The sequence below is a fragment of the Lampetra fluviatilis genome, chromosome 5 (assembly GCF_964198595.1).
Source record: "Lampetra fluviatilis chromosome 5, kcLamFluv1.1, whole genome shotgun sequence".
In the NCBI taxonomy this organism is placed as follows: domain Eukaryota; kingdom Metazoa; phylum Chordata; class Hyperoartia; order Petromyzontiformes; family Petromyzontidae; genus Lampetra; species Lampetra fluviatilis.
This window is the reverse complement of record NC_136279.1, coordinates 23,551,961-23,578,724: the sequence shown is the minus strand read 5'-3', so window position 1 is coordinate 23,578,724 and position 26,764 is coordinate 23,551,961. Positions and strand designations below refer to the sequence as shown.

The 26,764-nt window shown below is 45.5% G+C and overlaps 2 protein-coding genes across 2 annotated transcripts in view; both read left to right on the top strand.

Moving 5' to 3' along the window:
- LOC144932782 (uncharacterized) overlaps nt 1–18,640 on the top strand; it is a 32,301-nt gene extending 13,661 nt beyond the window's left edge. The window contains exons 2-12 of the mRNA XM_078857232.1: nt 2,079–2,249; nt 3,434–3,514; nt 4,298–4,828; nt 7,179–7,370; nt 8,137–8,844; nt 9,528–9,684; nt 10,191–10,246; nt 10,786–10,850; nt 11,540–11,680; nt 12,865–12,941; nt 13,915–18,640. Coding sequence (XP_078713358.1) covers nt 2,079–2,249; nt 3,434–3,514; nt 4,298–4,828; nt 7,179–7,370; nt 8,137–8,844; nt 9,528–9,684; nt 10,191–10,246; nt 10,786–10,850; nt 11,540–11,680; nt 12,865–12,941; nt 13,915–13,930 — 2,195 coding nt within the window. The 3' untranslated portion in view covers nt 13,931–18,640. The remainder of the gene's footprint in view (nt 1–2,078; nt 2,250–3,433; nt 3,515–4,297; nt 4,829–7,178; nt 7,371–8,136; nt 8,845–9,527; nt 9,685–10,190; nt 10,247–10,785; nt 10,851–11,539; nt 11,681–12,864; nt 12,942–13,914) is intronic.
- An 804-nt stretch (nt 18,641–19,444) lies between these two features.
- LOC144932299 (fatty acid-binding protein, brain-like) lies at nt 19,445–23,039 on the top strand. The gene is made up of 4 exons (XM_078856243.1): nt 19,445–19,580; nt 21,055–21,227; nt 22,627–22,728; nt 22,862–23,039. Exons 1-4 carry the CDS (start codon nt 19,508–19,510, stop codon nt 22,907–22,909), a joined length of 396 nt encoding a protein of 131 aa, XP_078712369.1. The 5' UTR covers nt 19,445–19,507; the 3' UTR covers nt 22,910–23,039.
- The last annotated feature ends 3,725 nt before the right edge of the window (nt 23,040–26,764 follow it).

Genomic DNA, 26,764 nt, shown 5'->3' with positions numbered 1-26,764 from the left:
CGAAGAAGAGGTGAGCAGAGAATCTACCGCTGCTCGGAGCTTGTGAGCAGCACAGTGTTGATGCTGGAGTGTCAACACTTGAGGTTGTGGAGGAGGATCGCGAGCATTGACGTCCTCCCCCTCGACGACGTGTGGTTGAGAAGGGACATCTGCCAGAAGTGCCCCTCGCGCGTCCTCAACGCGTTGTCACTTCACTGGGCCACTTGTGAACTCCCACGTGGATGATTGCTCAGTGCCGCTGGTTGCTAATTTGTTTAAGTGTTTGTTTGTTTTAACTTTATACGATACTGTACGACGTTTTACCATTGGAAGGGGGGAATCCCCTCTGCATGCAGTCGTATGTGCACAATGTCCTGAAGCAGTCGAATGGATATCACATCTAGACATCGATTTGTAATCTGTTGCAATACCTCAAAACGCCATTTGAAAGAAAAAGAGTGTGCAATGCTCACCTTGAATCTTATACCATGTTTATTTGTTATTGTATTTATAGTGCAATATATAGTTATACAGTAATGTATACAGGTAAATTGCAAGTATATTGGCCCTATACAACAGCATTATGCATAATACTTGAAATTGCATAATATCAGGTGATGCAGTGTAGGCAGGCACACATTTGTAATGGTTGCTTGTGTACATGATATGAAATGAAAACACAAGGCTGCTTCTGGTTGCCATGGGTGCGTGAAGTTGAACCTTCCCCCTGGCAGTGACAACATCGCCTATTGAACAGACCTCCGTGTTGACACGTTCAGCTTTACTCCAGGGCAATGATGCAATTGATGCGTTGTGCTGTCGGCAAGCAGATAATCATTACTCTTGTTTGAATCAAGATGCATTCGTGTGAGTTTAGTAACTGCACCTTTTTTCAATGAAGAATCCATTCGATAGAATTCATCACTTGCAACTGATTTCGACTTAACATATTCACTGTGTCCAAAATGCACTTGCACTATGTACTGTAATCAGAAACATATAGTGTCCAAAAATATATTTTAAAATATACAATATCGCATTTTTTTCTGAAGGACATATACGTGTTTATATCCTGTTGATTTCAAAAATGACTTTTCTCCCCTAATTAATGGCACTTCAATGAAAGAGTCAAATGTAAACGTGGTAAATAAAAAAAACGTGACGGTAATATCCATGAAAAGGGAGAAGAATTAGTTTCTGACAGCTGTTTGTTCTGCCTGGCTTGCTGTATTCTGTCCCGCCATACAAGTGAATAAAACCTCGCCACTGACACACGGCATGCGTGTGTGCTGACACACGGCATGCGTGTGTGCTGACACACGGCATGCGTGTGTGCTGTCACACGGCATGCGTGTGTGCTGACACACGGCATGCGTGTGTGCTGTCACACGGCATGCGTGTGTGCTGACACACGGCATGCGTGTGTGCTGACACACGGCATGCGTGTGTGCTGACACACGGCATGCGTGTGTGCTGACACACGGCATGCGTGTTACAGCACTTACCCACCAGGTGGGTCAGCGGTCATATGAAACGGCTCGCAATCGGAAGGTTCTGAGTTCATATCTTGCTTGGGGTTTGGCTCAACCCATCATCCCTCCAGGTTTGATCAAATGAACACCACGGTGAATGCAAGTCAACAGTCGTCACATGGGTACATTTGCCCCTGACCTGGAATTGTGGAATGCCTGCCACTAGCTTGGGCGCCACGGTGGCAAGATGTTAACTACCTCGCCGAGTATGCAGGATGTCGTTGGTTCGACCCTGACCCTGACGCCTGCTGTATATTTAAAGTTTGCGTTTCTCTCCCTGTGGTCGCATGGATTTTCTTCCGGGTCCTCTGGTTTTTCTCTCCACATTTAGAAAAACCACGTTTAGAGTATTTGGCCGCTATAAATTTCCACGTGAAAATAAGCCGCTTCGCTGAGCTATCATTTCTGATAGCCACGTCGCTTCTGCAAAACGGCTACATAGCTCAGTGGGCCTTACCCTGGTAAAATAACAAAAAAAGTTTCGGCGTGAGGTGGACGCCGTCTGAGCCCCCTGTTCTGTCCCGCCGCGCCCTTGTCCCTCCTCGCCTGCTGGGTGTTTCGCTGCAGCAGAGGAAGGCTCCCGGGCGGTGGCCACGCAGGCAGACCCCCACGGGGTCGCGCAGGCCGAGACGCCGCCCGCGCGGCGCAAGAGCAAGCTCGCCAGCGGCCTGAGCAAACTCTTCCACTGGAAGTGGAAAAAGAAGAAGCACAGTCAGAAGTTCGAGGAGACCTCGGCTGGTAAGGGCTGCCGAATGAACGTTGCTCTCACACGATTTGCAATGGATTTGTTTGGGATTGGGCCACGAAATTATCTGGGCAAATTTGTGTTCACGAGACCCTCTTATTACTTGACGTAGCCAAGCAAATGAAACGATTGGATACAATATTTTCCCTCGCGTATGGATGGCTTTGTGTGCAAGTGTTGGACAAACACGTACAGACAGCCCTTTTGTCAGTCCATTACTGGATTAGGGCCGTTCCAGGCCGTGCTGGCCATCGGGGTTATTTGACCATCCTCCATGCTGGTAGTGCGGGTTGATGGTGGCGAGTGAAGACAACATATTTTGTTGCACTGCTCTCTGCTGGGTATTTATACCACAGTATTAGACTGTAAAATGTACGTGCGCGATATAAGACAAAGTGTCTCCTTGCTCCCACGAGCATTGGCAGTCTAAACTAACATATATATAATAAACAGCTCTTTGCCAATCCACGGCTGGGTTAAGGCCTCTCCACGGCATGCCGGTCGTGGGGATTACTTGACCATACTTCACTACACTGGTCAATGTGGGTTGGTGAATGGAGGACCCAGGACCTGTTCGGGTCTCATTCACCACTGACAGTGTGCTGGGTTTCTAGCATAGTGCGCTAACAACTGCGTCAGTGCTCCCCTTCATAACGTCTCATCATCATCAGCCATGGTCAATCCACTGCTGCTGGATCAAGGCCTCCCCAATCCACCACCACCTTTCCCGATCTTGCGATGTAACAATCCATCCAGGACTGGCACACAAACTGATTTCATCTCTCCATTGCCTCAGTGGTCATTCTCTCGGGCATGTTTCATTCTCTGGCGGCCACTCCGTTACAATAAACAATCTATTGTACAGCATATATATTGTTTCCTTGTGTAATAGTTCAAGATGTAGTGCTTTGGAGTGTTTCCAAAGAAAGTGAATTGTCTTAGAATGTTTTTAGCAGGTTCCAAAGAAGTGTAATCTAATCGGCCTTGATTTTTCTGTCGGAAGGCCTGCTTGTTTTTAAGTCCCCTTTCAAAAATAGAAAATGTTGCCCGTATTGAATGCACAGCTGCAGATGGTGCCTTGGCCATGTCTATAAATAGGAGGCACAGGTCGACGGGTTAATCGAATAAAAATTAATCTCCGCATGATTCTGTCTCTTTTTGGCTCTATGGTTGGCAGAGTTGGAGAGAAAGATTTCGACGAGGTTGCCTCGGGAGGAGCTGATCAAGAAAGGCCTCCTGCAGGATTCTCCGGAAACTGGTATGCTCGGAGCGATGCCCGACTCGTGGCCTTCTCTCAGTGTCTATCGCAGACCGAACTTCAACAAACTTGTCCTCCGCACGTACACACTATATGCAGCCTTGGATGTGATTGGTTACGAAGCCGTTTGTTGAATACGAGACAATACATTGACCGGTAGTCCTACAGAAGGAAGAATTAAAACGCAACACGTTCGTGAATAACACTGCCGTAAAAGTAAAAAAAAAAACCTAATCGGCGAAGTTTCTGGCAAAGGCCATTCTTGATACAGTGTGCGATGTAGAAGGCCATTGCTCTAAATGCCACATATTTAATATTTTCCCATGAAGGCCACAGTGTTATAGACAAACGTGTTGGGTTTTCTTTGGTGTTTGTGCTTGTGCACCACTGCCGATGCAGTATCGCCAAATAATTTGTTTGGTTAGTCGCACATCATCCCCTGTGTTGATGACATGAGAGGTAAGAATTGCCACCTGCCCCCTACTTATAACCTTTATAATCATTGTTCAAGTACAGGGAAGATGATTCTCAATAGGAGGAGGCCTCTGCCAATAGCGGCTTGAGCAGCAGTGTGTGTACCATGTGTGGGATAACGCGTAATATAAGCTTCATAATTCGAGGATGTTAAGTTCCCACGAGTCACCGCTTTGTAAAATACAGGAGTGACTAAAGGGTGAAATTCAAATAACATTAGGGATCAAATTAATACGCAAAAATGCATGCAGCATTGGTCTTTAGACACGATTGTATGTGTGGGAAACTGCTCCTCTCTGCCGGTAACAGGGATTCCATCCGTGTTGCCGAGCCTTCCCGAGGAGGAGCCAGAAAAGCCGGAGCAGCCGGAGCTTGGCAACGGGCACGTGAAGAGTCGGGAGGAAGCGGAAACCCAGCATGGACTCGAGCAGCCGGAGCCGCAGCCCTCCCCAGCGGAGGTCCGGCCCAAATCTGAGCCGTACATCGTGGCTGAGAAGCCTTCGCCGGGACCGTCCATGCGGGCATCCGTGGCCCTCCCGCTCCCGGCGCACGCGCGACTCCAAGTCGACCGCAAATCAGCCCTCGGTGCCGCCACCGCCGCTGCCGCCGCCGCTACTACCGCCGCCGCTGAGCCCGGCGGAGCCAAGAGTGCCGAGCCCAAGGCTGCCGGAGGAGAAGCCGCGCCACCGGCCGCCCTCGTTAGCGTCCCTGCGGTCAAACCGGTCCCCTGCCCCAGGACGTCCATCCACGTTGGCCCCGCGGCAGAAGGGGACGTTGCCGTGAGTGGCGAGACGAAGAGGGCCGAGCGTGCGGAAGAGCGGAGGCAGAGCAAGGCCCCCGGTGAGAGCAACTGCCTGGCACACGCGTTGATGTCACTTTAGAAGCACGGGACGGGTAATAGTGCCCTGGTGATGGCTTTGCACTTACAATGCATGTTTAATTAAATTGAGTGGATTTATGTGGCCTCGTTGAAGCACTACAGGTGGTTGAGGCCAGTTTGGGGTCGAATGAAACGGTGTCTCCAAGAGGGCCCGTATGTGATGCGCCGATTGAAAAATAATGCACCGAGTGTTTATCTCCTGTTGTCTCTACGCTTTGATTTTCATCACCGTAGTTGCACCTGTTTGAGTTGCGATCGCAGAATAGTAGCGTTAGCAGACATTGTACAGCTGTTTTAGTTACAAATGTAGCACGGCAACGTGCTTGACATGGGGCCAAACTTCCCTGAAGGCTCCTAAGAGGTCCTTTGTGATTTTGTTGATTTTCTGCCCTTTCAACAGAATACCATGTAGCCTCGTATATAAAGCAAATGGTCAGCAGCGCAAGCGAGAGACATCGGTGTACAGTTCATAGGGAATTTGTGATGGCGATCATGTTATATTGTGTATGGTGGTCAGTGGTTGTAATTGTGACCCTCCATTGCATACTTAAAACTGAGGCTTTGCAGCTCTGATAGAAGAAATAACGTCTGATTTTAAACTGCGGTGGTTATTTGAGCAAATGTAGACATTCAATATATATTTATCTTATCATTTTGTAAAGACAACAATACAACATCTGGAATTGTATACGCTTGCATAGTGAACAAACGCATTCTGTAAAGGCAAGGAAATGAGCAAGTCTTTGGGCCTGGGTTAGGGTGATGTATCGTGGACCAATAACATCTGATACTTTACAAATTTACTTTGCGTAGCACCCCCTCGTGGAAAGAAATAGACACTGCTACGCGAACGGCTTCACTCCCCCTCTCCGGCTAAACCAATCCCGTCTCGCATCCCATCTGGCAGTGGCACAGCAGTGGAGCGTGAATTAAATTAATGACAATTATTTTCAGCCCCGTGTTGTTGTATTGATGGATGTAGGCCTGCCCCCCCCCCCCCCCATGCTGCATTCGTTACTGGGGTTGTTTGACCATACTTCACCACGCTACTTCATGTGGGTTGGTGAAGGGGTGGCCCAGAACCGGATTTGGAAAGCATGAATATGAAAACAATAATTATTATATTTGGATTCTATAGCTTGACCTCCCAATTATAACTACACTCACTTTGGTATCCCCCCACATAGCAATAGAATAACGGCACATGGTAGGTATTCACATGGTAATGTTGTTTATATGTCACCCTGTTGTGGTGATTTTGTTTGGTTTATTGTTTGGTGATGGTATCTTTGAGTACTGAATGCATGACAATACAATGAACTCCTCTTATCCGTATCCCTATGTCAAACAGCTATGTCATCCGTGTTTATGAATGAGTAGAGCCCAAGGTAATATTATCCGCATGCGGATTTTTTCCCGTTATCCGCGCCTTTGTACATATAAGTCGCCAGCAAATGTGCTTTCCCGCTCAGATTAATGGGAACTTTCCGTGGATAAACGCGGTTAACAAGATTATATTATAATGCCCTCCATATCGATACGGATAATGGGATTTTCAACATACAAAATAGTTTTTGCAGAATCAATAGGCTATCTGCTGAGACAATCTGTAGCCTAATGAAAGCATAACCACTCATGCAGGAGTTGGGTAATTACAACAATACAGTGCGTTTTGTAATCTCTGCAGTGAAATTGGTGTTGGCTTTTGTTCCACGCATTTGAATTACAGGAGATTAAAACTAGATTCGAAGCTTTCGTGACTGCAGGAATTACTCTTTGGTTCTTTCGATAAAGTCACGTAGAAATAAATGAAATTAAATAATAATAGAATACGATGTTTCGATTGCAACACAATCAACCATCATCACCTGGTACAAATGAATGAGAAAACAAACATAGTAAACTTGGAAATATAATGCAATGCAACAAAGAGAGTCGGCCAACACAACAGTCAACACCCCACCTGGTTGATTACGTAATTCCAAAGATTGCTACATTTTAGAGAGAGAGGCGTGTCGATGTTTTGTCTCTCACTCGCCACTGATGCTAGCTGTGACTGGGGAATACAATTCAGCCTATCGTATTAACAGTTTAATAGTAAAGACTTTACATCACTGTTTTGCATGGGAGTCTCTGCAGATAGATTCTGCTTGTTCTGTGGTGCTTTTTGGTGTAGTCTGGTTCTGGTATCTCTCCTACTAATCCTCACTCACCCTTTCCCCCCTCCCCTGCATTTTCTGCCCAACTCCTTCCAACTCCCTTAACGCTCCCCCCCCCGCCTCTTCCCTGACGCCGCCACCCCTCACGCAGAAGCGAACGGCGGTGGCCCTGCGTGGGGGACGTTCCCACGCACCCAGGCGGGGAATGGTCCTCCCCTGTTACCTCAAAAATCATTCTCCCCCAATCCTAGCTCACTGATGGGCAGCTTGCCTTCCCGTATCACTTCTCCACCTCCGCCTTTGCCCCCTAAGTCAACCTCCTCCGGGTTTGACGGCCACGCCGGTGAGTGGACCTTGCCTCGAAGCGCTCGCGCACACGGCCGGGATTTCGAGCCTTCACGATGTTTGTCGTAAAACGTTTATTGTACCGCTAACGTCTGGCAATGTGAAGTTCGCTTAAGCTTGACGTTTTATACTTTTACATTTCAAATGAAATCGGATGATGTAATAATGTTCTTGTTGATAATTGGTTTTTTGCCCTTTTATCTGGCAACAAAACTGACACGTTTTTTACGAGGAGTCATGTTTGCATAGACCACAATACCTGCATTCATAATGCAAACAAAAAAACAATTATCATATTTTTTACTGGCAAATGAGGTACCAATGGTGTAAATGCTTACCCCGAGCTCTCATACTATGATGGTGCATTGTCTTTGAGTTGTGCGCCTTTTGGCGTCATCTGGTCCAACCCATGTGAGACTGGGCTCTAAGGAAAGCTGTCTCGGGTGTGGACCAATCAACTTCAAGGACAGTGTATACATTATCAGAGTTATGTTTTTTGTTTGCATTATGACTACAGGTATTGTGGTCTATGCAAACATGACTCCTCATAAAAAAGGTGTCAGTTTTGTTGTCAGATAAAAGGGTAAAAAAACAAATATCATATTTTTTACTGGAAAATGAGGTACCAATGCTGGAATGTTCTTGTTCAGGAAATGTATTTTCCAAGAGCAATGTTGAATTAAAACTGTATGAAGTCTCCATTATCACACCTGTCATTTACTGTAAGTGAACGGAATGCGTGGCACGTTTATTTTCTTTTGCAGGGGATTCGACCGCAGCCCCATTGCCATCGGTGGCCCCTCCAGTTCCTCCGAAGAAGGTCTCTGTGAACGCGTCAGGCATTCCCAGACGCAATGAATCCTCGCGTCCACAGGATCAGAGCCATCCGCCACATCCAGACTGCGAAAACCTCTCGGAACCCGAGGAGCCTCCTCCTCCGTTTGCGCCTCCGGCCGTCCACCCTAAACCACCCGCCTCGATGCGGCCTCAGAGCACCGACTCCCCCAAGCTGCCCAGTAAATCGCACGTGTACCACGCGCAGCCACGCTCGCCCGCCACGCATCACCGCGTGCCGCCAGGTCACCCCAGCGACACCCACCACGCCCCGACGCCCTGCCAGCCTCCCTCGCCCTCGCAGGAGTCGACGCCGTCCGGCCACTCGTGCGAACCCCAGGGTCTGCTGCTGCAGTCTCAGCCCAAGAACTTCAGCAGCGAGCTGAATAAGCTGCTCAAATTCGGGCCGCCGCCGCCGCCGGGGCGGAAGGTGGTGGTGAAGGCCCCGGAGCCGGTGCCCGACGAGGCGGGCGACGACGATCATCACGACGACAGCGGCGGCGACGAAGAAGAAAGAGGGGGAGAGGCGGCCACGCAGGGGGATGCTGATCACTCTCAGTCGGATTCCGATTCCGACGATGGCCCGATTCTCTACAAGAACGATGAGGAGGGGGAAGAGGAGGATGTACCAATCACAAGTATGAAAATTTAATTTTGTATTGATTTAACATCACTTTTCAATGGTTTATGAGTCGTCACCTGACATGTGCTCATGATAGCCATGATTTAATATTTTTGCTTGTGAAGTATAAATTGCTAAGTTTCTTCCTTCTCAATTGAGCGTGGGGAATTGCTCACCTCTGCTGGCAGTCCTGAGACGGTGTAGGAAGTTACACCGACACTGGTCACTTTCAATCGCTTAAGCCTCATTATAAACACAGATATGTATTGCTAGTAGTGTCATTAGTTGCAATGTGTTATTGAGTCATTGGAGACAATCCCTGCTAATGGAGGTAAACATAACTTAACGTATCATTTCAGAAGGCATTAAATGATTCACCCCTTAAATAATTGTCAATTCGGGGTATGTTATTTTCATCTCGTTTCTCTCCATCTCATTCGTATTGTTTCACATTTGTTCTTTCTAGTTTGTAAAGTTGTTTCTACTCGTTCATTACTTGCATAACATTTCCATGAATTGAAATTAATTTATTCTTGCACAAACAATTTGTTGCATGGATTGTGAACGGAAGGACTTAATCGTAGAAAAATGACAATGTTTCAAATTGAAATGCCTGCAAACAACTCTCTTAATTAAGATGTTCACAAGTCGCCAACATATGCTGCAGCTCACCACAATGATCCAACACGTGTCTCGCAGGTGCATTTGCAAGCAAGGTCGCACGCAAAGACTCTCTCGCAATCTTAATTGGCCAGCAATCCTCCTCCAAGGATCAGGAGAACAAGAACCTCTCCCCTGGGCAGGCAGACCTTGAGCGGCTGAAGATGCGCATGAATATCGGCAACACCTTGACCCGGTACGGAGCCCAACGCGTGACAGCGGCTGGGCTGTGTTTTTGAATGACGAGGCCAGGCGGTGCTCTGAGTTTGTGATGTACACTGCCCTTGGAGATATTTGTGTGCAAACTGCATGGTGAAGTGTCCAGGCATATCTTTTTCTTTTCTTTTTTACAAAAACCCCAGTACTTACAAGTACACCGAATTTAGCTTACGTGTACAGCCTTGGAAGGTTATTAATATTCCATCCATCCCGACAATTTCAACGTCGGTGGGCGAGACATGGGTGCATAACGGAAACGTAAAATCCGCCACGTAAACCACTAAAAATCACAAGCCAAACGCACAATACAATTGTGTGATTTTTAGTGGTAGTTACTAAACTGAACTGGCTGGCATGCCACGATATGCTGAGAGACGTGGATGCTGCCGCTGGTAAGCAAAGTGTTACGGACACAGTGTGCTGCTGTCCTTGTGCGAGGGAGGCCTGGACTTGCCGTCACCAGTGCTCTCTGTGTTTTCCCAGACGCCTGAGCCAGAGACCGTCTGCTGCCGAGTTGCTGCAACGAAACATCCTGAAACGTATGCGCTTCACTTCCAGCGAGTACAATGGAGCCACACTTGTTCCTTCGTAATTTAACAATCCACTGATTATTTTTTTTATTGTAAAAATCACAACTTAGTAAATGTTGTGTTTACACCTCATAGCACAAGGCTATTACAAAGGCACTTAATTTGAAAGATGGATATTGTCTGCTAGCCAGGGGGCCATGATGCTTTGTGGTTTTACCCAATTCAGTAATTTAGCAATTTACAGATACTTTTTCAAATTTTGACCATGATGTTGGCACACACGGCATACTTGTGTTTTAAAATAACGTCACCGGATTTTTAATGTGCACTGTGAAACAGACTGTGCATATTGTTTGGTTAATACACCGGCAGTATTAACCAAGGCGGCTGCTGGGTTTGAACCACGAACATCTGCAGCAGTCGGAAAGCCGCCGTTCGGCCATTTTTCTCATTTGAAATATTTCTACGAATTAATCTCAGAATCATTTTTGTGAAGCAAAATGTTTGCGCTGACATGAATTAATTATGTTGTTGTGTTTTGCCGCCAGCGGTGGTGAATGAGGACGAGCAGCAAGAGGCGAAACAGGAGCTCAAGCGCAGGCTCACGCGGAAGGTGGGTGCTTAGCCTCGAACGCAGAGAGCAAGGGAGAGCCCTAACGCTTTTAAACGGTCACTTTATGCATGGATTGACCTGCCTGGTTAAATAGCGGGCTCTCATATTTAGCTCTGGAATGTCGAGGACGCCACTGCATCCTGTGCTTCAATTTGTGAATAATGCACGATTGCTCAATAAGCCCATGTTGTCGTGTGGTGGTTGCTGACTTCCAGAGTAATGAGCGGTAGCCACAACTCTCCCGGTGTTTTTGGTGTGGTTGGCTTGCACAGGGCAATGTGGTGTATTTAGCGGGGTGTTAATGCGACTGAGACTCTGTGCAGAAACAGTGGGCACGTGGATCAACGGTCTCTGGTGGTTGTCCTGCACAAGGGATTTCACAATCCTAGACCTGTCTGTTAAGCTACCACTCTCAGAGTACTGCTTTTGTTATGTTGCCCATCTTATGTTGGAGTTGAGGAGGCATTTTCCAGGATGCTTTCTTGAACTCCACCTTAAGTCAAACATCTTTACACCCCCAAGAGGTGAATGTCCCACTGTGGCAGTTTCCTTTTTAAGGTCGAGCGCATCAGATCTACAGCGTGTGTTAAAGCTTGCATTAGATTGTGCGCGAGGCATTTGTCCCATTCGAGTGACCTCTCCTCCCCCCCCCTCCCCTCGCCCTCTTCTCCCCATGTTGCGTTGTGCAGTTGAGCATGAGACCGACAGTGGAGGAGCTGCGTGAGAAGAAGATCCTGCTCCACTTCAACGACTACGTGGAGGTGGCCGAGGCCCAGGATTACGACCGCAAAGGCGACAAGCCGTGGACAAGGCTCACGTCCGCCGACAAGGTACAGCGCAAGCCCTGCTCTCACCTTGGATGTTTGTGTTTATTTTTAGTAATTTTCCACCAATTTTACTGTTTTTAACTTATTCTTGGTTCTTTTGGTAAAGTCACATAGAAGGGAAATAATAAAATAAAAATTATATAAAACAATTAAAATTCTCACGACGTTTTGACTGCAACACACGCAATCATCATCAGGTGTGAAATCCACAGCAAGAAAATTTGAAAAAAGTGGCGGTTTTTCTGTTTTCTTGCTGTGGATTTCACACCTGATGATGATTGCTTTTGTTGCAGTCGAAACGTCGTGATAATTTTGATAGTTTTATATTTTTATTATTTTATTATTTCCCTTCTACGTGACTTTACCGAAAGAACCAAGAATATGAATCCCTGCAGTCACGAAAGCTTTAAATCGAAATTGTTTTAACTTATTTTCTATTTTACCAGGTAAGGCCCCAACTGAGCTGTATAGATCTTTTTCAGACACGACCTGGCCACAAATGACAGCTCAACGAAGTGGCTTGTCGCGTGGGAATTCATAGCATCAAAATACTCTTAAACGCATGTTTCTAAATGGGAGAAAAACCCGAGGACCCAGAGAAAAATCCATGTGACCACCGGGAGAACGTACAAACTTCAAATATACAGCAGGTGTCAGGGTCGAGATCGAACCCATGACCTCCTGTATACTAGGTGAGGTAGTTAACATCTTGCCATTGGTGTCATGCCATGAGACAATGGATCCATTCAGGGCTCTTGCAGAGCAGCGGTGGCTCTTCCTTGGAGAACGGCCCACGGCAACGGAGAGCACATTGAGCGGCCTCTGACATCCCTGAAAGTGATCTGATCCACACAGTAGGAGATGGCACCAATTCCCACATGCTCTGCCATATTAAATGATTATTCGCAGCGTGACCGTCAAACTAAAATTTGAATTCTCCGAGGTACAATTTGAAGGATAATTAAGTGCAGAACCAAATTGGTGCCGGGGCTCAAACTGTCAACTTGCTACGCTCACGACACGTGGACACTCAGTTTAATAACAGGTCGCTACTTGGATCTTAGTTATGGCTCTCACCTCTGAGCCACCGGGCCACCTCTTGTGTTGGCAAATGCTGACGGTAGAACGGCACGGACAAACAGGCTGGGTCAATCTGCAATGTTGCCGTGTTGACCCCGTGTTCCCAGGCTGCCATTCGAAGCGAGCTGAATACGTTCAAGAGCACGGAGATGGAGGTGCATGAAGAGAGCAGAATGTTCACCAGGTCAGCACCCCGTCTGTGTTTATTGCGTGCAGAGTATACACACGGGGTGTACAAAAATTGTTGTTACCCGTTGTCCATCAATCTTCCAGCATGGTCACCAGCGTCAGTCTGCCACGGTGTTCCTCCGCCCTGCAAACGTCGCACAATCCATCTTGCTGCTGCTGCTGCTGCATGTAAACTGACCTCATTGCGCCATCTCCACAGTGGCGTGGGTCTCTCTCCTTTGTTTTCCACGCATGTGTCAATTTACACACTCATGGCAACCATATAAGTAAATAAATAACCAATATTCCACTACCCTGGTTCATCGGCCATAAATGTTATGCAGACATTGCTTAATCTTGTGGAAACACAAAGTCATGAGTTTTAACAACTTTATCTTGCATCATATTTGGCACACATGTTTCATTTACTTCATAAGGGTCAGGTGCACACATTTGTGTCCTCCAGTATTTAAAGTATGTACTCGTGGTGTCTTTTTAATGTTGATGTGCACTCTATAAACTGTACTACAACTTAATCGTTCGTTGTGAAAACTATACGCGTACATGGCAATTAAAATGCTTTGAGTGCGAAATCCACCAAAGAGTTTCAAATTAACTCAAGAGATGCTTTTTTTTAAAAAGCCCAGCACATACGGATATAAACACGTAACACGAGAATACACCCATAGCGGTATTTGTTACATTGAGTGCCAAGTTGGGTGCCTGTCTATCCGTGGGGCTTGGTTGAGCGTAGAAGCCCCGAAGCTCGCCATTAATGTGAGATCAGGCAGAGGTCCCTCGCGGACCAGGCCGAGACCTCGCGGTCGCGCTCGCCAATTCTGGATCCATGAAAGTGCCAATGTCTCTCCGCTGCTCCTGACCATGACGCTCGAGACGAGGCCATAGAGAGGGAGGTCATCGTGAATCGACGCACCGGGCTGTGGCGGTCCGAGCGAATTGACCGACTGGGCTGTTTTCTGTCCGTGCAGATTTCACAAACCGTGACGGGGGCGGGGGCTGGAGCCAGCAGCATGAGTACCCTTCAATGTGAGACTGTGATGAAGGGGGGGGGGGTCCTCCTGCTCCGTGCCGCTTGGACGTGGAGGGGAGCAGCGGGGGATGAGCTCCCGGTGCGGTGGATCTCCACGGACCGCCGTGGTGCCCCATGCGCTTTGTTCCCTTCTGTGGGCCCCATGCACTGACACACACTAAAGATGGCAACTGACCCTGGAGCCATCCTCTTAGCCTCATGAGGAAGCTTTTTTATTTATGTTTTATTGATCGATTATTTTTTTTAAAACGTATAACACTGAAAACATCGGGTTAGTTTCATTATTAAACAAAATATCTGCATGTAGTTTTGAAACGTTTAAAAATGTAACATTTTGTATTAGGAAACAAACTTACTTCCTGTAACATGCCTGAAATTATGAATAATAAATACAATGTGCCATGTGGCAGTCACATTCGCTTTAATTGAGGTTATCGATTAAAAAATCTGTCAGTGTATTTTATGACTCCTGATGTCACTACCACTGCTGGGTACGATATTTGGAAGAAAATAATTAGATTTTTTTTTAAATAATTAAACTTGAATAAAGCCTGCACTTAAAGTACATGATATACAGGTAAACATAGACAATTTGTATCCTAAACCTTAAGAGGCTATTGTTAAACCGACTGAGTCAGAATTAAATATATCTGATGAGTGTTAACAAATACAAAAGTGAATGTTTAATAATATACTGTATATAGGTAGACGTTTAGAAAGCGCTATTCTGGTACACTGTCTCCAAACGCTTGCACTGAATGAGCATTCAAGTTTTCCTAGAACAATGTTTGTACCACTGCTCTTGTCCCTAAACAAAGGTGTCGATGATGTGCTGTAATGCAGAACTCTTTCACTATGACAACTTTCCCTCGTGGAATTTAACGCACGGCAGCAAGTGTGCGGCTATTTAGGGTTCCTTTGCGCATTATCAAGGCTAGCCCCGTAGCCTTAGCCCACCACATCCAACCCTTAGCCCTAACACCCTCTAGGGCAGTGGCTCCCAACTTTTTCTGGACCCACGTGCACCCGTCAACCCTCAACAGATGTTCGCGGGGCACCGTGTGGTGTTTTGTGAGAGAAGAAGCAATGTGAATATGCAGCAAGTTGGGCGGATCATTCCCCACACAGCTTTGCGAACTCCAGATTGGGAACCGCTGTTGGAGGGTATCGGCTTTGTGAATCTGCAAATGCATTCGATGAAGTCATTCTTCGTTGTAGTAACATTCGGTATGCTGTGGCCGCACAGGTGGTTAAACAGGTGTGCTGGTTTTGCATTTGTATGTGAACTGGTATATTACCATGTATATGCTCGACAGTGGGGAAAGGGTACGCTCATCATCATTCGCCTTTCATGACTGTCTCGACCGGTGTTTCTCAGCTCCTGCCCAGCCGATTCGCGATTACCAAATCTTTTTTTCTATTCGTATGCAGCTGAGGCCACTGCACGCACCTTGGTAATTAATCAGGGCAAAGTTGCACCCTGCTGCTTTGTGATGACTGCAGTTGAGAGTCGCTGGTCAAGACGACAGCAGTCAATGTTGAATATAACGGACTGTACAGTTTATCTGGTGTGTAAACACTGCAAAGCGTAAAATAAATGTTTAAAATTGTCATCGGAGAGATTTTCATTTGACTGACATCGGTATAGAGTTTGCAGAAGTGTGTATAATATAGATTGGTAGTGACCCACTTTATAATAAAATTGATTTAAGAGTCCTTTGAGTGCCTTTTTTCATAGACATTTAAAATTAAGTTAATATATTGGCATGGACATTTGTAAGTGCTCATTTGTTAATATTTACGGACATTAAACAATGTGGTGATTTTCTAACACACTGAAAAATACGCTCATGTTTAAACACCGGCATTCTGAATGTTTGTTTTATTCGATGTCGCTCTTTTACCTCCACGAACATGTGCATTGCTTTATGAAATATCCTTTACACTGATGTAGTGGATTATTTTTTCAGCTATCTCTATTTTAACACCGATGTCTTTGTTAATGATACACGACTATGGTGACTTGTATGGGTTTCTGAAATGGTCATGATCCGTTTTTAAGTAAATGTTGAAAATGTTTTGACAGTTTTCTATTCACAATGCCAAGTGGATATTGGCAAGATTGGGGCCTGGTTCATCTTGGCTTGTATGATTAGCACGCTTGGCTACATGCGGTGAAAATAAGTTATACATACATACACACATACATACACACATGCACACACATACATACACATACATACACACATACATACACACACACATACATACACACATACACACACACATACATACACACAAACATACATACATACATACACACATACATACACACATACATACACACATACATACACACATACATACACACATACATACACACATACATACACACATACATACACACACATACACACACACATACATACACACATACATACACACATACATACACATACATACACACATACACATACATACATACACACATACATACACACATACATACACACATACATACACACATACATACACACATACACACACATACACACACATACATACACACATACATACACACATACATACACACATACATACAAAATGCCTTATGTTGCTTTGCGTTTTTCTAAATGGATTACGCAAACTAAGACAGCTTGGTGATGCCTCAAGCCAGTTTGTAAACGCTGGCTATCGTTTTGGTGTAATATACTGCTGAATGTTACCAAACAACAATTGTATGCATCTTGACTGCACCCTTTTATCCAGTACAACTCCGTTTGGTGACTTAAAATGTCTCAATCACATCGTTGTGGTCCTTCGTGACAGACAGGTCCTTGGTGACAGCCAGGTAATCTCGGGGAACGGGAGCACTGCGGTACATTTGTAATTTACTGAGAATGGTGGAATCGGTCTGCGGGTGATTGTGATGATGGCAGGGCAGGTGCCCGTTTAAAACAATAATTGGACGTATTCTTGGTTCTTTCGGTAACGTCACGTAGAAGGGAAATAATAAAATAATAATTAAACAATAAAATTCTCACGATGTTTTGATTGCAACACAAGCAATCATCAGGTTTTCACACCTGATGATGATTGCTTGTGTTGCAATCGATTTCTTGTGTTGCAATCGAAACGTCGTGAGAATTGTATTTATTGTTTTATTTTTATTATTGTATTATTTCCCTTCTACGTGATTTTACTGAAAGAACCAAGAATATGAATCCCTGCAGTCACGAAAGCTTGAAATCGAAAAATAATTGGACGCACTAATTCTGGCAAATTGATTTCATATGCGAGTTTTGAAAAAGAATCGCTAGGAAGTAAAATTAATGGATGATTTTCCTTACCTTTTGAAAGCGTAAAGCTCGCAAGCTGCTAGCTGTGCGTTATTGTACTGGGCAAGACGAGTTTGGGGGTTCCAGAGTGGAGCTTCTGATTGAGTGTGGTGAAGGTGCATTTCTGCACTCAAGGTTGTTCGACAAAGCTGAGAGTAAAAGTGGCTGATTCTATTTGGGCCAAATTGCGACTGATAACATGTGGGGAACGGCAGCTGTGAGGTCTATTTTAATAACGGGTGAAAATGCATCGTTTTTTATTTTTTGAATGTACCTCCCCCCATTTGAGCTGTCACGTATACCTTGCATTTCAAATATTGTTTTACCGATATTTTTAAGTTTCGTTTTAAAGATGTAACTTGTAAATATGTCTGTGTACAAACTTAGTTTGCCTGTAGAATCCAGTGCTTTATGGAAACTTTTATAGATAGACCAGAAAATAACAAGTTTTGAGTTTTATATAGCTTTTTTAAAATTGTACTTGATATACCATCTCTGCATGTATTTGCATTTGGCCTGCGGTTATACGGTGTCAAAAATACGTATTATCTCAGTGTTTTATTTTGTAGAGGAACTCGCATTCACTTGTCATTTTAAGTTGCATGTAATACTGTGGAAGCACACTTGCTGATGGCCATGTAAGCGCATTTATTTAGAATAAGAATGTAAAGAGGATATGTAGTATTATGCGATGTAACATTGGTCTGACGACCCTACACATGACTTGAGAATGCGTTCGTTATGATTGAGAATGTTCATTGATGACTCCAGTTTGTGTGAGGCCATGTATTAACCAGGACACTACAATGGCATTAAAAAAACGATCGTAGTATTTTTAGAATAACTTATTTGTAGTAGCTTGTACGTGCCAATTTTTTTTAAAACTGCATACAATTTATGAAAAAAATATTATTTTAAAAGATTGATAATTTGTAAAAACAAAATCGTACACGTTTTGCTAATAAACCACGAAATGTAATTTTGTAATATATATTGCCCCACGTTCAGAGGAATCTTCATGTACAAATTGTTAACAATTACACCTGCAGGGAAAACTATGCTCATTGGAGTACGTGCAGAGTAAAACATTTACCAAAATCGAGTCTTAAGTCTATCACCGTTATGTTGTCAACACAAAACCTGCAAACGCCTCTTTGAATTATATGATGTCAGAATGTTTGTAATTTTTTTAGCACTTAGTTATAAGAGGAATAGGGGTGTGCTTTCCAGAAATACTTGGCTTATGCCGGTTTTCTGCTTTCATGATTGTATTTCGGAAATGTAATGGTGTGCTTGTTAAAAAAAATAAACTGGTCGCTTTCCTGTCTTGCTGTCGTTGAACCTTTCATATGACCTGTAGGTGGCGGCATTTTATTAATGGTGTCCAGTTTTGTTTTAGTTACCGTTAACTTCTTCTTGGTTCTTTCGGTGAAGTCACGTAGAAGGGAAATAATAAAATAATAAAACTAAAACATAATAAAATAATTCTCACGACGTTTCGGCCACAACGCAAGCAGCCGTCCTCAGGTGAAGAACAGATCTGTCGGAAAGACGGCGTCTAGATTCAGAAAGCTTTAATTCGAAATGTTACCGTTAACTTTTCATTAAAACTCAGAATGACATCTTCTTGGTTCTTTCGGTAAAGTCACCTGAGGACGGCTGCTTGCGTCGTGGCCGAAACGTCGTAAGAATTATTTTATTATGTTTTATTTTTATTATTTTATTATTTCTATTCTACGTGACTTTACCGAAAGAACCAAGAAGATGAATCCCTGCAGTCACGAAAGCTTTAAATCGAAATCAGAATGACATGTCAAAGGCAGGGTGGAAACGTCGGGCCCAAGATAAACGTGAGCAAATGCGCATGCGACCTGTATGAAACGAAAACCGTGCATTTTTACGCGCACGAATCTATTGCAATAGATGTGCAAGTATCGTTAGAGTTCACGTGGAAATCAATCGATATCCAACTACAACGTGGTTTCAGCCAGGGAGAGCGAGAGAGAAGCGTGGTCACCCACCACCACAGGCCAATGGGAACGGGCGGGGCGGTCCCGAATGGCCAATGGGGAGTTCAGTGGGTCTTTAAAAGCATGTGGACTTTGCGATACCGCAATCCAGTCGTGATCGATACTGCACAGGCAGTGTTTGTACTACTTACTCAGCACCTATCAATACCTCGCGCTCGCAATCATGGTGGAGGCGTACTGCGGCACGTGGAGGCTGACGAACAGCGTCAACTTCGACAACTACATGAAAGCCATAGGTAAGCGACATCCACGAGCAGTGTGGACGCTATTGCATTGCTTGTGAATGTTGATTGGGGGTGCCCTGGGGTCTATGTGGAAGAAAAAAAATGTGGAAGTTCTCTTGGCCAAATAACGGCTGCGAATCCAGAGGCGGTTGCCTGAACGGGCTTGACACTGTCGACGAAAGCAAAGGTGGGCCCCGAAGCCGGTCCACAGCTTTGCTTTGTAAACAAATGCTGCTTGATGATGCTTGGTGTGTGTGTGTGGAGGAGCCAATAGGCCGATAGACTCACACGTGCAGACATACGCACGGTACCGAGGTGCTGCGATGCTGCAAGTTGCTTTGTGCGGGACGTTGACGCTGCATTTCACAATTCGCTGGGTACGCGCGGCCGCGCTTCTGTCGATCTACTGCTGGATGACGGCTTCGTGGCGGATTGTTTCGTTCGCTGTGTTCCACGCTGTGCCGCCCTAGCGGGGGAGCGGTGGCGCAGTGGTGAGCGCAACGCGATACGCACCTGCAAACTAGGGGCTGAACAATTAATCGATTTCAAATCGAGATCGCAATTCAAAACAATGCGATGTTTTGAGATTTTAAAAAAAGTCCTATTACATTGTTGTTGGAATTGTTTTATTTTTTAATATTATAATTTAATTTATTGAATTTAACAATTGTTTAATATATGTTGGAGGCAATTAATATATGTTAAGTTCTCATCCTTGCATTAGAATATATAGAGCAGTTCATATTTTGATGGTATCATGTGGTAATGCTCCATCACATGTTTTCAATCTATTACGCAGTGAATATTGAACTGAAGCTTGACTTAAAAAAAATTTGTAATCACAAATCAAATCGCCATCGATATCTGTCAGAAAAATCGCAATTAGATATTTTCCCCAAATCGTCCAGCCCTCCTGCAAACCCGGGTTCGGCCACGGGTAACACCAGTGGCGAATGCTCCATGACGTCCGTCCGTCGTGTTACAAATTGACGGCTGCACGGGCTGCGGTATGACTTGGAACATCCGCTGACGGATGAAGGCTGTCTCCTCACGCCGTGGGGGTTGTTTGACCATACTTCACCACGCTGGTCAGTGCGGGCTGGTGAAGAGCGTTCCCAGGACCGGTTCAGATATCCACTCGCCCCTGATGTTAGCCACGGACGATGACCGCCTGGCTGCACGGCGCGGTGCGCTAACCACTGCGCTACCGCTCCACCATGAATACTGCAAATGTGGATTTTCGGTCTCCAGTGTTCGATCTTTCCGCACAGCAGTTGGCACCCACCGGTCATGTCGTGCGGTTGCATCCATGACACGTGCACTGCGTTTACAATTACAATGACACCCAGTAAACGTGCCACGTTGGGCCGACGTTGGCATGAGGTTAAAACCGGTGGCCCAACGTTCGTCCAACGTTCCATGTTTGTTGGGTGCCTGTATTGTGGCCGGAAGGAATCCAATCATGCGGCTCTTTTGCGTTTTGCAGGAATCTCCTTTACCGTGAGGAAGATCGGAAACATGACCAAACCCACACAGGAGATCATTTCGGATGGAGAAAACATTACCATCAAGACCATGAGCTCCTTCAAGAACTCGGAGGTTGTCTGCAAACTGGGCGAGGAGTTCAAGGAGACGACTGCGGATGGCAGAGAGGTCCAGGTGAGTTCCCTCTGAATTTGTACCCACAGCTGCCCACGTCTCTCGTATTTGACACTCAACGTTTGCCCGTGCACACGCAGCCAGGGCCCAGCACTGCACGTGGGCCGACTTCTTGTGACACGCGTCCATCAGTGTGCCGTGGAGGGTCCACGTTTGCTTGTCATGACGCAGCAGATTGTGAGAGGTTCAGCGGATCACATGTCACCGCTGTACGGCGATGCTGCTGCTGTATGCGAGGGTCGCGGGACATTGCATACTGGACGCTGAAGGCTTCTGTGACATTCACACAAACATTGTCTGCTTTAGTAATACAAATGATACTAATTTAAAAGTTCAGAATATTGGACAAAAAAAATACAAATTAGTTTCTCGATGGAGCCAATTTCTCCCCCCCCCCTGGATGTGCATCAGTTTTGTTGCTGCAGTTACATTGTCGGCATGTTCCACGTGGTGCTTTAGAGTAAGCTCATGTCCGCCCGTCGTGGGTTTGAGTCCCAACCAAGCACACAACGACAAAGGCGCCTTCTAATGATTATGCTAACCTGTTTTCTCCCATGCGGCAAGGTTTAGCATTGGTAAGGGTCGAGAAGGTGACACAGTCACTGAGTCTCGAGTTCTCAGCAAATCTTTAAATGTTGACGGTGTACAAATACACCGTTCAAGGTCCCCCCGCATAACCGTGTAGACTGTCAGGCAAGTGCCGTTAGTGAGAATATAATTACATGCAGTAAACATGACGGGGTATTCATCGTTTTGAGATGAGTCATCTCGCTTGTGATGTGGGGGGAGTGGGGACCGGCTCCAGAGGGAAATTATTTGTAATTTTCTTTGTCCAATATTCTGAACTTTTTCCATGTCTTAATGTTTTTTTATGATGAACTTTGAACAAGATACATTCGAAGAGACTGATTTGTCTTCAAAGCAGAGTATTTATTTCTCCACGCTGTCGAGCATTACTTTTCGGCAACATTAAGTGCCGTGGAAGTTTTTTTTCGGGCAGTACAATAGAAAGTTTAACTTTAATGTCACGCAGCCCTTAGGCTATAAGATGTTTTTTTGGAGGTTAGAACGTGTAAATATAAATGTGTCACTACACCCGCCACCACCCGACACAGCCAATTAGTAAGGCTTGTCATGTAAGTAAAACATGCGAAATCGTTACTAATACAGCACACCGGTGTGTTGGGGAGTAAATCCACAACATTTACAATTCGAGTTCGACGTTTCGTCAGTAATTAAAACAACCAGCATCATCAGCCGACAGCCAGATGTGTGGAGAAAAAAAAGAGCCCTTTAGCGTTTGTGAATTTGATGGAGCAGTTTTTATTTTTTAATAGAGTGGTGGATGAGGGTGGAGCGATTGCGTTCCGCCATTAATGATCATCCGTCTCCGTCACAGTCCGTCATATCCATGCAAGGGGACAGACTCGTGCAAGTACAAAAGTGGGACAACAAGGAGTCCATCTTGACGAGGGAGTTGAAAGATGGAAAGCTGATTTTGGTAAGCCACCCTTTTGCCGTTAATGCATTTTCAAAAAGCACATTCCGTCTGGTTCCGTTGCGTAGATTGTCAACGTAGTTTATTTGTGGTTCGTACTAACGTTTTCTCTGTATATTTGATTTCTTTCTCCCAGACCTGTAGAATTGGTGACGTGGAGTGTGTCCGGACTTATGAGAAGTAGCCGCCTACCTTGTGCCATTGAAGAGCTGATGGTTCGGGGAGATGCAGCCGATGTGTAGTCTGCTTTGATGTGGTTATAATTCTGCATATATACTGGATAGCAATTTACATGATGAATTCATAATAAAGTACATTTCATTGTAATGTGTTGTTGTCTGCAGACGTTTTGAGTGTGGGTAGGTTTTATAATGAAATAATATAGTTAATGATTCTCGCAGTCTGGTCTGAAGGTTATGTGATATTTTTTATCAGGTATAAAAACTTCCTCGTGTCTCAGATTCATATATCTCACCAGCCGGCTACAAACTCAGAATCGAGTTACATAATACACGGAATTATACACGGACTAAAGCAAAACAAGAATCCAGCACCCACTTCGAAACTAGATATTGTAAAAATGTCAAAGCATCAACCAGTATCTCAGAAGCAACATTTAGCACTACTACACTTGTTACAACAATTCAATAGAAAGGAAAAACCCACCCAATCGACGTAACGCGTGCAACTTACACGTGATGTGGGCAAGGTAAAGTGTCTGAGTTTGCATGAATTGGAGTTTGCAAGGCTTCCTATATGTCCTATAGTGAGATGGTTAATTGAAGGATGGATGGTGCGGTTTGGTGATGTGGGTATAGCAGAAAGCTGCCGGTGATGGCAGATCTTCTTTGTCAATGCGAATATACCTTGTTTTGCGCGGTCAAGTGATGCCCGAGTGACACCAGTCTCTCTCCGCTGCACGAGGACCACAATCGGCCAATGAGGCTGCAGTTGGCCACCCTGACCCGACTCTGCCTGTACTGATGGACGGCCCCCACGTCCATGCAGCCCAGGGTGCCCCTTGGTGTTGTTTCTGGTGTCGAGCCCAAAGATTCCTTTTGTCACCAAACTTGGTGAACACATCATGCACCCTTCACAGTGACACGCCCATCACCTCACACTGGACTTGCAAGTCCAGAATGTGGTTAACCTCATCAATCGTACGTAGGTGTATGCACAATAATGTGGCAGTCTTATTTTACGAGCAGTGCGCTAAAGATCTGTCTTATGTGAAGCAGGTTTGTGTGTTCTGAGATGGAATTTAAATAGTAAATTTGGCCTCCAGCTGCCAGAATATTTTGTTAACCTTTGACCTGTCCTGGTCCCGAAGCCAGGCCTCATGGTTACTCCCTTGGATGGATACTCAGGTCACCTAGAGGTCATCTCACAAGGCGCGACGTCGCCACATATAGTTGTAAAACGCAGATGCCCACAGACCTAATGGGAATGCTTTGCACAAGAAATAACATTCAGTGATTACATGGGTGTGGTGCTGGACGTTTGTGTATCTAGTGAAAAAAAGCAGATGCCCTGACCTCATTCCCTCCCCACTTCTCACAAAGAGTAAACAATCAGGCGCTGCATGGGGTTGAGGTGCTCAAACGTTGGAGTGACCGCATAGTTGTGAATAGCAGATGCCCCCAGACCTAACGGGCAAAAAAAAATACACGAGATTAATGCAACATAAGTATGCTGACAACCATCAAAATAGAGTGCTCATATCTAGGCACAGGTACAACCGTTTTTCAATTCGTATTTTACTGTGGGCTAGGGGGGGTTAGGGGGGGGGGGTTAGGGGGGGGGGGGGGTTAGGGGGGGGGGTCCCCAGGAGAAATGTTATTCCTACAATTCATCATCGGTATCTCGGCTCCTGTTTAGGTGGTGATCCAAGCCCGATGCTTAAACATTGCACCCCCTTTCAAGACACCCGGCTATCCATTAGGCTGATTTTAGACTCGGAATAGACATGTAGAGTACGTACTTCCACACTGTCATGTGCATTGGAACATTGGCGTCATGGGGTAGAGGAATCCATTGTGTTTTCAGAATGATAATGTTTAGACTGGAGGGATCCAATGAGCTATGAAGATCTTTTCCGCCAGATCAGAAAGTTATCACAACCAATAAAAAAAACACACGAAATGAATGCGAAGTCTCAATAGGAAAGATAAGCAAATCACGATCCACCAGCTGTCCCTCCAAACCGCTGGGTGACATTATTTCCATTTTCACATTCCCATTAACGATACTCATGACAGCACTTGCACATCCTGCATATTAAACGTATCTATTCACAATACGTGTTTAACAAAACGTATCTATGTATACAGAACATTATTTGGCTATAATCCCTGCGTGCTGCCACGTCAGAGCGATGATGTGGCCTCTCCATAGCGCGTTAGCCCCTTGCTGCAGAGGTTCGTAATGTATGTACTATGTTGAATTTCTTCCCCACCGTACGTAGCTAACGGTACTAATTGAAGGTGCGGGGAAGGTCAACAAACTGTATGTATGTTGATTCACGGGTGAAACCCGGAGGCCGCCCTGATTAGTATGGTATACGGTCCGAGGCCACGCCCCCATTACAGAACTTTCTCGCTGGTTCTAGACCGCTCGCTCTACCAGCGGATTCCACCGTCCTCTTCCGTCACCTGGCCATGCTCCGATTCTCGATCATTCCCGCAACCACCAGTCCATTCTTACTGTAAGCTGACTCCCCTGTCATTACCTCCCGTGGCCACTAGTCCATTCGCACTACAGGCTGACTCTACTCTCATTACACTGGTACAGCACACCGATGTGTTGGAGAGTAAACCCACAACATTAACAATTCGAGTACGACGTTTCGCCGGTAGTTACAACGAGCATCATCAGGCGATAGCCAGATTTGTGGAGAAATCCTCCTCTTGTTTGCGTCTTAAATATCAACTTGTTATCCTGAAGCGTGATCGGTGCGCCCGTGCCCGACAGGTGATCTGCGCGGGATGGACAAACACCGCTGCATGGAGGGTGACCTCGAGTAACATTATTGACGTGTCCTGTTTATACATTCACGTGTACTTTTATGGACACATTCCGTAGGCAAATAAGAAAGACCGTGGCAAACAACTGCGCTATACATTAAAGTGGCCCGATCGTGAAACCACTGGGGGTAAAATGGAGACAGCGTTTGCAGTGTTCACGCGTGTGTGCGTTTGTGGTGAGCGGTGGCGCAGTGGTTAGCGCAGTGTGCTTGGAACCCAGCGAGTTTAGTAGGATTCCTGGACACGGCCAACATCAGTGGCAAATGTCCGAAGCGGTCCTGGGCTTCACCTAAGTCGACTCAGCCTAAAATGACAAGCCTTGCGTGGTGTACAAACATAAACACTGGGGAGACAAAGGCGGCCGGGCGTGGTGCTCACCACAGCACCCCCTCGTGCTCTGTGTTGGCGTGTACAGGGGTGCTCGTGAACAGCACAATCTGTTCAGCTTATATGGGGGATATTTGTATCTCTCTGTCTATATATTGCATATAGCAATACATATTTCACCAATCGAACTGATTCATCGGACAACAAACCAAACACAAAAAGCAGCCCTAAAAAATTGAGTTGTAAATCTAGATGATGATTTAAAAGTGCATAGCTCCGGTGGCTTCCTAATATCGGAAAGAAGAACGTTTCAGACGGTCACAGAAGCACACATGAAAGCGCACAATGGTAGTGACCGTCTTTGTCCGTTGGTCAGCCGTAAATGTACGCTCGTAAGTTAAATGACACTTGAGTATTACGTACGACAACAAAATACAATTTCTTTTGTTGGCAAGTTTTACAAAAGGAGACCAGCAAGAGGCAGGCTCTTATCTTATCGCGCAGCATTCCTTTAGGTAAGCCACGACTGACGGGGGCAATGGGCGGTCCTCTGGGATCGTGGTACGGCTGTGATGATAGCCTCAAGGCCACCCGTCCATCGATTTTTAAAAAAAGTAAGAGTTAAAGCACCGCAGAATGTTCTCATGTGTGCGGCCTCTGTTGTAAAATGAACCGAGAAGGTGATTGCG